At 36.7% G+C, this 11088-nt stretch overlaps 1 protein-coding gene and 1 long non-coding RNA gene across 2 annotated transcripts; one reads left to right on the forward strand and one right to left on the reverse strand.

Annotated features, from left to right (window-relative positions):
* The first annotated feature begins 905 nt into the window (after positions 1-905).
* Positions 906-8168, forward strand: LOC135101462 (uncharacterized). Its single transcript, XR_010269282.1, has 3 exons — positions 906-1069; positions 2133-2241; positions 7924-8168. It is a non-coding gene; the product is annotated as an uncharacterized LOC135101462 (long non-coding RNA).
* On the reverse strand, positions 4395-11055 carry LOC135101461 (large ribosomal subunit protein bL27m-like). The gene is made up of 3 exons (XM_064005441.1): positions 10959-11055; positions 7913-8097; positions 4395-5353 (listed from the first exon to the last, which is right to left on the reverse strand). Exons 1-3 carry the CDS (start codon positions 11032-11034, stop codon positions 5141-5143), a joined length of 474 nt encoding a protein of 157 aa, XP_063861511.1. The 5' UTR covers positions 11035-11055; the 3' UTR covers positions 4395-5140.
* Between the last annotated feature and the right edge of the window lie 33 nt (positions 11056-11088).

Here is an 11088-nt window from a genome sequence, read left to right on the forward strand (position 1 = left end):
ACTCCGTGCATGGAAGGCTTATAACACCAGATCTCATCAAACACTGCAAGATTTTTCACCACTGAGCAATACTAGCACGTGACCTCTCTACAGTGTATCCATTAACTCACACCAGAGGTCGCTGATTCAAAAGTGGCAAGCCCACATATTGGTAGAGTGCAGACTCAAGTTTTAATCTAAACTGCATAGAACTCTGGAACTCGTTGCCTCATAGTGCTATTGGGTCTGTTTAGGTGAGTTTTGTGAAAAAATGTGAGGCTTTGTGGGATCACCCGTCGTGTCTCACGCTCTCTCCTTCTTAGGGATTCAAAAAGTGCGTGAAATTTAAATGTTTATAAATGCATTGGTTTGTGTATATGTGAGCGTGTTATTGCTCTCTCTCTCTCTCTCTCTCTCTCTCTCTCTCTCTCTCTCTCTCTCTCTCAGTAGTTCCACGGGTTTTCTTTGGTGTTTTTTTATTGTTGCAGTGACAGATTAACAACATTTCTACTCTATTAAAAAGAGAAACACGATTTTAAAAGGCTCTAGTCGAAGTGAAACAGGTGTTTAATGGTGTCTTCACAATTCTTATGACAGATTAATAACATTTCTTCATTATTGATAGGAAAAACACCCTTGGAAACGCCGCTAATCATCCTTATGTCTTTGAGAAACCGTCCTAAAGAGAGAGAGAGAGAGAGAGAGAGAGAGAGAGTAGTAGTAGCATTTTAGTTTAGCCTATCCTGCGCTGGTTCGTGTGTTTGCTGCGGTGACACGGTACAGCAGTGAGTGAAATTTGCGTTCATAATCATGTAGCGGGTGTTCAATGGAGAAAGGGCAGTGAGGAAGTGAGGATATTTATATTATTTGAATTATAACTTGATAACATGTCAACTTTAGTGTATGGGTGTATACGTGTGGGGGGGTGGAGCAGTGACAGGTAGCGCTTGGGAGGGTGGAGAAGGGCGGGCGTCTACAGTGTTTTGGTCGGCGATGGTCAGTCTTGCCCCACACACTCTGGTAATAAGTGTTTCCGTATTCCCGGCAGCTTCTCCCTGCACCAAGCACCAGAGACCCATGAGTACGTAAGGTGAGCCCAGCGGTGCCAGCCTCCACTCAGTCAGCCTTACTGCCTTCCAAGCATCGCCTCTCCTCGTCCCTGTAGTGTCTTGTAGTCGTTTATTAAAGTTTTTGTTCGTTATTTAGGTATTTTTTGAGGTTATTTATTTATTTTTAGGTTTTGTTTACATTGGAATCTGGAAACAGTTGGAAATTTAGGCGATTGTTGAAGGGTTCTCAATATGTAAACAAGCCCAGGCGGGGCGTCAATGTTTTCAGTCATTATTTGCTTCGCCTCTCACTTATTGTAAGCCTAACATATCACAAGATACAGCCACATGTGTAGCTTTCATATCCGCTGGTCAGATATATCCACCATTGCCTGGTTTTGGTGTCATGAAGTAATAATTGAGGTTACATGGCTACCGTCTCCTTCATTCAGGTCGCCGCCAAGGGCCTGTTCCAGCTTGTAGGTTCCAGTATTTTTTATATTTTTCTTAATTACTTTATTTGGCTTCTATAGTGAGTTTTTATGGCTTATAAAAATATTTCGTTGCTGTTGAAGTGTTTTTCTTGCCTCAACTAAGTAAATGGGCTGAATTTTCTGCATTTTTTTTAGGTAAATATAGGGCCGTTTTCACGGTTATTTTTACCCGACCCCGTTCTTGGCTTTTTTATTTGAGGTTGTAGTGAAGCTTTTATTATTTTAAGAAGTCGTTAATGATTTTTAAATTGCCTGGCGTTCCTGTAGAGTTAAGTATGTGCATTCTGAAATTATTTTTACTCCCGTTAAAAGTGATGATTGTCATTTTTTTTATTTTTTTATTTCTCTATTTCAGCTTGTAACTAACTTTCCATTGCTTGAAAATATAGTTCAGATTTTTTAAAGTGTTATTTTACTGGTGTGAAGTGAAATGGGCAGACTTTTGAATGATTTTAATGGTGTGAAAGGTTCCAACACTTTTTCCATATTTCTGTTGATATTTCTTTACAACTACTCAGGTTGGAGATGTTTTGATATTGTGAATATTATTTAAATTAATTGTCAAGTCAGAAAATATAATGCATTCCAGCCTAGATTAATTTTTTTCTAGGGGTCAATTTGAAAATGAAATACGTTACGTACGTAAGCCTGCGGCCGGGGGCCAGCTCGCCTGTGACGTCATCAATGGCCAGGGACCTGCCCGGCTCCAGTGTCTCTTGGTCAGTATTTACCGTAATTTGCAGTGTTTTATAAGTATTTCCATCTGTTTATAAACTCAGGTGTGTAGATAGTAGTAGTAGAAGGAGGAAAATAAGAGAAATGGAGGAGAAGGAGGAAGAAATAAGGAGAAATGAAGGAGGAGGAGAAGGCAAAACACAAATGGCAAGAAGACAATCTTTAGCTTAGTTTCCCTTGCTGTGCTGCCATTCTCTATAATAATTGGTGTGTTCTTTTAAGTGTGTTTTTGGGTGTATTTAGGAGTGTTGTGGGATGTTTTGAATGTTTTCGTGGTGTTTAGGTGTGTTTTGGTTGTATATTAGCTGTTATCAGTGTGTTTTAGGTTGTTTTTATATGTATTTTACGTGTTTTGAGTGTTATGGAGTGTTTTTTTTTATATATTAAGGGGTGTTTTGGTGTGTTTTGAGAGTTTTTGTGGTTATATTCAGGTGTTGTGAATGTGTTTTGAGTGTATTTTGGGTGTTTTTAGTATTTTGGGTGAGTTTGAGTGTGTGCGGTGTCTTTTGAGTGTGTCTGGGGGTGTTTTGGGTGCGTTTTGGTGTGTGCAGGATCTTTCGAGTGTATTTGAGTGTGTGTGGTGGTGTTTGGGTGCGTTTCTGAGTGTGCAGTGTCATTTTCAGTGTACTTGAGTGTTCATGGGGGTATTTGGGATGCGTTTGGGTGTTTGCAGGATCTTTTGAGTGTATTTGAGTGTGTGTGGAGATGTTTTGGGTGCATTTGGGTGTTTCCAGGGTTTTTTTAGTGTATTTGGTTGTGTGTGAGGGTGTTTTGGATGCGTGTGGTTGTTTGCAGGATCTTTTGAGTATATTTGAGTATGTGGAGGGGTGTTTTGGATTCGTTTGGGTGTTTAACGGGTGTTTTGAGTGTATTAGAGTGTGCGCGATTGTGTTTTGGGTGCGTTTATGTGTGTGTGTGTGTGTGTGTGTGTGTGTGTGTGTGTAGTCTTTTGAGTGTATTTAAGTGTGTGTGGGGATGTTTTGGGTGCGTTTGGGTGTTTACAGGATGTTTTGAGTGTATTTGAGTGTGTCTCCGGGTACTTTGTGTGCGTTTAGGTGTGTTTCAGGCGTATTCTGTATTTTTGGGTGTTTTTTGGATATTTTAAGCATGTTTTTGGGTGTGTTTGGTGAGTTTTGTGGTGTTGTAAGGTGTTTTAGATGTGTTTTGGATGTTTTCAATGTGTTTGGGTGCGTTTTGTGGGTATTTTGGGGTGTTGAGTGTGTTTTGAGAATGTTTTGGATGTTTAAGCATGTGTTGGGTGAGTTTTTGTGGGTATTTTTGGGTGTTTTGGGGTATATTTTGGGTATATTGTGGGATGTTTTGGTGTGTTTTGGGAGTTTTTGAGGTATTGAGTGTGATTTGAGTTTATTTTGGGTTTTAAGTGTTTTGGGTGAGTTTTGGTGTGTGTGGGGTCTGAGTGAATTTGAGTGTGTTTGGGTTGATTTGGGTGTGTGCGGGATCTTTACAGTGTATTTTAGTGTGTGTGGGGGTGTTTTCGGTGCTATTGGGAGGGTGCAGGGCGTTTTGAGTGTATTTGAGTGTGCGTTGGCTGTTTTGGATGCGTTTGGGTGAGCGGGATTTTTTGAGTGTATATATATATATATATATATATATATATATATATATATATATATATTTTTTTTTTTTTTTTTTTTTTTTTTTCCACACTTCCCTTTAATGGCCAGTGAACCATAAAGGATAAATCCCTCCCAGTCAATTGCCCCTAAGATTTTCAACCTTAGGTTAGCAGCAGACTATTAACCGCAGCAGTGTAATTTAATATTTAGAGAAGAATCAAACAAAAAATTTATCCTTATGTATGCATCACCTTTGAGCTCATGGTGTGCTCAATTTTGTTAAAAATGTCTGATATAAAAGGATATAATGACAAACAATTACCATATTCCTCTGAGGCACATAAAAATAGTTTTGAAATTAGAAAGATGTGTTACTTCCTAGAAATATTCACTTAAATAGGTAACCAAACTGTGGAAGCTATTAAATGGCTCTACATTAAAAGAAAAAATAAATAAATAAATAAAATAATAATCCATCATAATACTTACGAACATTTCTAAATTTTTATATATATTTCTAAATATTAGTGGTGCCAGCAAGGGAACTGGATAAAAACATATAAATGGCAATGTTTTATTTCCATCATAATATATTCTGATTATGATAATTGTACACTACATGATACAAAGGGAGCAGTTATATACACACACACACACACACACACAGATACTGCTAACAAAGTGCAATGTACAGTGTTGTACTGCATTATGATTTGCCTCCTTGTTCTCACTCCCTTGTGTTAATTGTTCTATATGATGAGTGAGGATGTTTTCTGCAAGCTGAGGCAGGTGATACCTGGTTACTTCCACTCTTCATGCTAATGGCTCTGAGTGATTAGGAAAACACAAAAGGAGGAGAGAAAAAGAAAAAAAAAAAGGTTGGAACTGGTAGATAGATAGGTAGTCAGACCACTGCTAACAGGTGCAGGATGGACAGGAAGAGAGGAAGTAAAGGGAGGAGGAAATGAACCAAGTGAGGTAACAAATACTACTATATTTTGCAAGGTATAACTCATTTCACTGGAACGTGCTGAGTCAACAACCAGTATTTTCAGAGGGGGAGGGTATCACTATAATTTTATAGCCTTTACTTACTGGAAAAATGTGGATTTTGAAAATCACACACTTGTATAATTTCTTTTATTTTGCCCCCTCTTATAAATCCTAAAAATCTAAAAAAAAAAAAATAATAAATCCTACAGACATTCCATTTAGTTCTTCTTTCTGACTTCTTGAAAGGGTTGCCATATTTTCAACACTGCTAATTGCAAACAGCAATTAGAAACTTCATAAAATATCACAATGCTCAAATTTGATCAACAAGTTTGAAATTAGTTTTTTGTGGCTCTGTTAAGATATGGAGATATGTTTTATATATAGGTGCACCTTCATCTTGCTGGATGAGGCCTTTGAAACGCTTGACAATTTTGTGGTCCCAATTAGGATCAACTTTTTCTGTTGTGATCATCACACGGCCATGATATTTTGCATACAGTGTTCTGTCTCTCCCAATGCCAACCTGAAATGCAAACAATCTGTCAATGTAAATCTGAAAAGCATAACAATTAACAAAAAGAATGGTGTTACAGCACAGAAATGTAATGATTTACTTTGAATTGTTTTCTGATAGCAGACAAATAGAGTCTAGAAAAATAATAAAATAAATAAAAGGAAACCAGCAATTCACTCTTTCATTAAAATAGATACGCATCATGAAAATCAATATGATCACATTAATTTCTAATGAGACACTACAGTACAGGGTATTTCCAACTTCTTAATTTATCATCTGTATGTTGTGCCACTCAAAGCATCCATGACCAAGATGCACTCCACTTATGAGTGACCTTTAAATGATGCCTTTGATTGAATTCCAGTGTTTAAAGAAAATGCATGAATAAATGAATAAATAATAAAAAAAACAGTAGTTTGATAACTTAAATTTAAGGTATTGTTATACACCATATTACTCCAATAGCATATATTATTCAGTAATACTTAAAAGTATTCATTTCATGAATCTATACAAACAAGATTGTTCAGTTAATAATAATAACATGCATAATGCCATCCATCGTGCCAATATGATATCATCAACAAGTGTAGAGTTTTAATATTGAAATTCAAGATGCCCATTTCAAGTGAGAAGAGAGAATATGACAGCAATATCCAGAGTAAAGCGAGAACCAATACTTCTTTAGAGTAAATCATTTATCAAACACATATAAAAGAAACCACCAAAAAGATATATATATATATATATATATATATATATATATATATATATATATATATATATATATATATATATATATATATATATATATATATAATAGTATTTTTTGGAAATAATGAAAATTTATGAAATGAGATTCATCCCTTTAAGAATTGAGTCTACCTAGTCTGTACCACATCAATAGGAAGTTTAAAAATTTTCTGATGATACATTTTGTCATTTTCAATTCATTCTTCTTACTATTATCGTAAGTCATAAATCCAGCCTTCCTTACCCACTGCCCAAATCATCCCCTTCTCTTCTATGACACACCTGTCCACTAATTGTGCTTGCTGTCATCTGTATATAGAGTTATTCCTACATAGTGATTGTTAGTTAGCTTTTGTATTCATTTATTCTTTAAACTGTTTAGAGAACTGCAATTCTTTGTTACTGTGTGCTTTTATGTACATAAGAAATGCAGCTCACCCTATCATTGCTCTGGCTCATAAATATTATATGTACTGAAATTCCCCTTAAAGGAAAAAATAAATAAAAACGGTGTACCTAGTCCCCTTTTTAGTCCCTTTTAAACACCTCTTATAGACTGGTATGATAGCCAGAGATTGGTATGTATGTTGTACAGAGGCCTTTTCTAAGTGAGGTGGAGGTAGACAAGTACCAATATTTTCTTATTTTTCAATTTTGAGACTGTCACTTAAAGACCTGCTGGCTACCAACTACCCTTTGCTAAAGAATTTATGCCTTTTCTCATCATTTATTCATTTAACAGAATCACTCACCTATGTTTTTAAACAATAAAATCACACAACAAGTAATAGGTACCAAAAATGTTCATTTAATGTGAATTCAACAACAAATACACAAACATGTGGGAGAAAACTGTAAGTAAAAAATTTAACCAAACTACTATTTCTCATTACTTATGTAATTTATTGATCCTAATTTCAATCATATAGTCATATGTAATGATGCATGATATAATAAAAAAAAATTATGTACACAACTCATGACTAAAGATGATATCCAAGGCAAGTAGGGCAGTCAACAACCCATTCCTCTTCCCTGTTCCTCATCCCTGCCACTGCCACCAGCCTCCTCCCTCCACTCACTCTCCACTGCCTCTCACAATGCCTTCCAGAGTTTTATCTTATCTATATTCTTTTCCTTCTCAACAAATCTGAAGTCATCAGGAATGTCACAAATGTTACAAATAAGGTTCTCTAAACCACACTTCTCCATCATTTCCATTTAGACTTGCCACAACTTCTCCAAGCTCACAGTTTATTGAAATATATGGTCACAGTTCTATGCACAGGTTTCACTGGTAGTAGTACCTTTCCCTTGCAAAGAGACTGAGATAGGAGACTAGAGAGAGGCAATGTGAGGGGAGGGTGAACATCAAGGTGGCAGCTGCTTTAAAGGATGCCCCAGATACAAATATGGGTAAAAATCTAATGGTTTCATCAAATGTGAACTCATTAGATGAAAAATCTAACTGTACCTATAAATAAACACACATCCATGCACCTTAAAAATCAACTGTCTACTTCTCTACTTCTGAAAAGCATGAACATTTGCACTTGCCATTCATACTTGCACCATGAACTTCCAGGTTTTTCCTTCCAATGAAAATGGAAGTTAGAAGACAACATCTTGCAATAGAAGATGACAGTCAGTATAATGCAACATCCACTCTACACAAAATGGCTTTCTACCCTTTGTTTTAGCTATGATAAACAACAAAGCTAATGCATTTACATAACAATACCTAGATGAGTAAATACTAATTCATATGCTGAAATCCTAATCTTTTGTACTGTTTGATGTCACCAAACTTACATTTAATCCAGGAAGGAATTCAAGACCCAGCTGGCGCACAAGAATGCTTCCTTGAGTTACCCAGTCACCATCTTCTTTCTTAAGACCTCTGGATTTGCCCCTTGGCCTACCCTTTGTGTTTCGACTGCTACCTCCTGACTTTTTGCTGGCATTTCTGGTGCTAGCAAGCCAAACACCATGATTATCTGGAAAAAAATAAGAAATTAAATAAACATGAATTCAAGAACAGGAAACTCCATAATAAACATAAATCATATTCATAATTTTTCTTCTAACTCCTATATACACTCCTGATTGCAACATAATTCTTATTGCTATATACACCCTCAATTACCACATACATTCTAATTACCACCTTAATACACTATTCTAACTGCCATGTGGTCTTCTAACTGTTGTATCTCAGATGTCTGCATGAACTTTACCATAGTGTACATTAGAAATGTATCAGATGTCAGAATTCATAGAACCATGGAAGCAAATGTGCATGCAGATATCATATGTGCATATTTTGCAGATGCAGATATCAGTTTCTACCAAATAGCGGATGTGGATACCAAATAATGACATCCTCATGGACATAGAAGCAGATGCATTCAGGATTTTGGTATAAAATCACTATTTAGCACCAATTATTGCCAGATGGCCAGTGCTGCCAGTTCATATTTTTTGGTCTTACTTTTTTAGAATTACAGAAGATAAAGTTAGGTGCCAGTTCCCAAAAGACTGCTGAAAAAATAGTCAGATAATGAAGGATAAATGTCTTGAAATCTCCCACTTCCAAAAGTTCAAGTAAGAAGAAAATACAGAAGCAAGCAAGGAGTTCCAGAGTTTACCAGAGAAAGCGATGAATGACTGGTTAATTCTTGCATTAGAGATGTGGACAGAAAAAGGAGAAAGTCTTTTGCAGCAAGGTCACAGGAGGAGGGGAGGCATGCAGTTAGCAAGATCAGAAGAAGAATTAGCATGAAAATAGCAGAAGATAGCAAGAGATGCAACATTGCAATGATAAGAGAGAGGCTGAAAACAGTCTGTTAGTGGAGAGAAGTTGATAAGATGAAAAGCTTTTTGATTCCACCCTGTCTAGAATTGCAATGATAAGAGAGAGGCTGAAAACAGTCTGTTAGTAGAGATAAGTTGATAAGATGAAAAGCTTTTTGATTCCACCTTGTCTAGAAGAGTGGAATGAGTGGAACCTCCCCATATATGTGAAGCATACTCCATACATGGAAAGAAAAGGCCCCTATACAAAATTAGCAACTAGGGAGTAAGAAAAACTGGCAGAGATGACTCAGAACACCTAACTTCATAAAAGCTATTTTAGCTAGAGGTGAGATGTGAAGTTTCCAGTTTAGATTATAAGTAAAGGACAGACCAAGGACGTTCAATGTAGAAGAGGGGGGACAACTGAGTGTCATTGAAGAAGAGAGGATAGTTATCTGGAAGGATGTGTCAAGCTGATAGATGGAGGAATTGAGTTTTTGAGGCAGTGAACAATACTAAGTTGAGGAATATTGAGATAAAGCTAGCCTACTATTTTCCTGACGATTTTTTTTTTTCTAATAGGCTGTTTTCAGCCTGTTTTGAATTTGCATGTTGTTTTACCCACAAATCATTAGTTTTTATTTTTACCCCCAACCCCCAACAGAAACTAATGTTCTGTGATAAACACCAAAAGCAGATTAACACAAAACTGAAATATACCTGAAAAAAAAAAAAAAATCATCCTCACAAGTAAGTAACACAGCAATAACACTCACAATGTTCCCTCCAAGAGAACTGGTTACTGCTTGCCTGTGGCTGCCAGCCAGCTGTCACCACCACCACCACCACCTAACCCAACCTAACAAAACTAACCAATCTAGCCACACTAACTTAACTAAACTACTCTAACCTAACATAATTTAACTAAACTAATCTAACCTAACATAACCAAACTAATCTAACCTAACCTAATGAAGCTAAACTAACCTTATCAAACTAACATAACTAAACTAACAACCTAACTAAACTAATTGAACCTAACCAAACTTGCCTAACCTAACTCAAACTAACTGGCAAGGCTAAGAAATGAATATGAAGTCGTTACCTTATTTATCTCTGTAAAATCTGACAATGTACTGGGAATAATTGAAGCAACACCCAATGCTCAGACTAATTCAAATATTTCAAATTGAGCTGCTTCTCCCTCCACAGAATGAAATAAAATGCTATGATTGGCTAAATTAATTCTGTATTTTTTAACTGGCCAGTAGCTACATTCTTAAACAAAAGAACCAATCTCCATAACTGGTTTCACGCTTGTGCAACAGATGTGACATATGAACGCATGGTGGTGGTGAAAGCTGGTAGGTGGCCATGGGCTAGCAGCAGCAAGTCCTTTTGTGGGGAACATGTGAGTGTTACTGCTGTTACTTATGAGGACGAAACTTTTTTTTCTGGTAGTTTTGTCAGTTTTGTACTAATTTGCTTTCTGTTTTTAATGCAAACCATCAGCTTCTGATGGAGGGTGGGGTGGGGGTGGAAAATAAAAACTAATGATTTGCAGAAAGAGCAACATACAGATTCATTTAGAACAGACTGAAAACCACTAGATAAAAGTTTTGTCTGAAATAGAGTGGTGAAAAAGTAAAAATTCACCGTTTGCTTCCTGAAAGATTGGACGTCTACGAAAAGACGTGGAAAATTATTTTGAGCCCCTATATCACCCATCAGAAATCAAGTCTCCAGTTAGTATATCAGCTTTCATCACCCTCGCTTTCCCACCAGAAGGTTCCCAAGCTTCTAAGCTGGGAACGATGGAGAAACAGAATCATGATTTACTGCAGATTTACTGACCTCGTAAACAACAAAGAATAACCAGTAAAACAAGCCACAACTATAATGTGACGTAAATGGGGAGCGCCATCCCTGCCACTAGTCGACCAACCTACCCTGGGCCGGCGAATCGTCAAGTGTTATTCTTGAATATCGTGTAAGTAAAGTGTCATTCACCTGATATAAATAACGAAAGGGAAACATGATAGTATTTGGTTACTTGACGTACTGAGTAATGGAGATATTTCCCTCGTAGCAGCTGTCGCATTAGAGGATATGACTTGCCTCAGGAGCGACATGGCCATTGTTTACCATTAGTTCGCTCACTACAAACGAAAGAAAAATACATCTGAAAATAT

The sequence above is a fragment of the Scylla paramamosain genome, chromosome 6, assembly GCF_035594125.1.
Source record: "Scylla paramamosain isolate STU-SP2022 chromosome 6, ASM3559412v1, whole genome shotgun sequence".
Classification (NCBI taxonomy): domain Eukaryota; kingdom Metazoa; phylum Arthropoda; class Malacostraca; order Decapoda; family Portunidae; genus Scylla; species Scylla paramamosain.

Coding starts and splice junctions, on each gene's coding strand:
- LOC135101461 (XM_064005441.1), bottom strand. CDS start 11,034: ATGGCCATGTCGCTCCTGAGGCAAGTCATATCCTCTAATGCGACAGCT. Junction 8,098..10,958: donor GGAAATATCTCCATTACTCA/GTACGTCAAGTA, acceptor ATTTTTTTCCAG/ATAATCATGGTGTTTGGCTT. Junction 5,354..7,912: donor AATTCCTTCCTGGATTAAAT/GTAAGTTTGGTG, acceptor TTTGCATTTCAG/GTTGGCATTGGGAGAGACAG.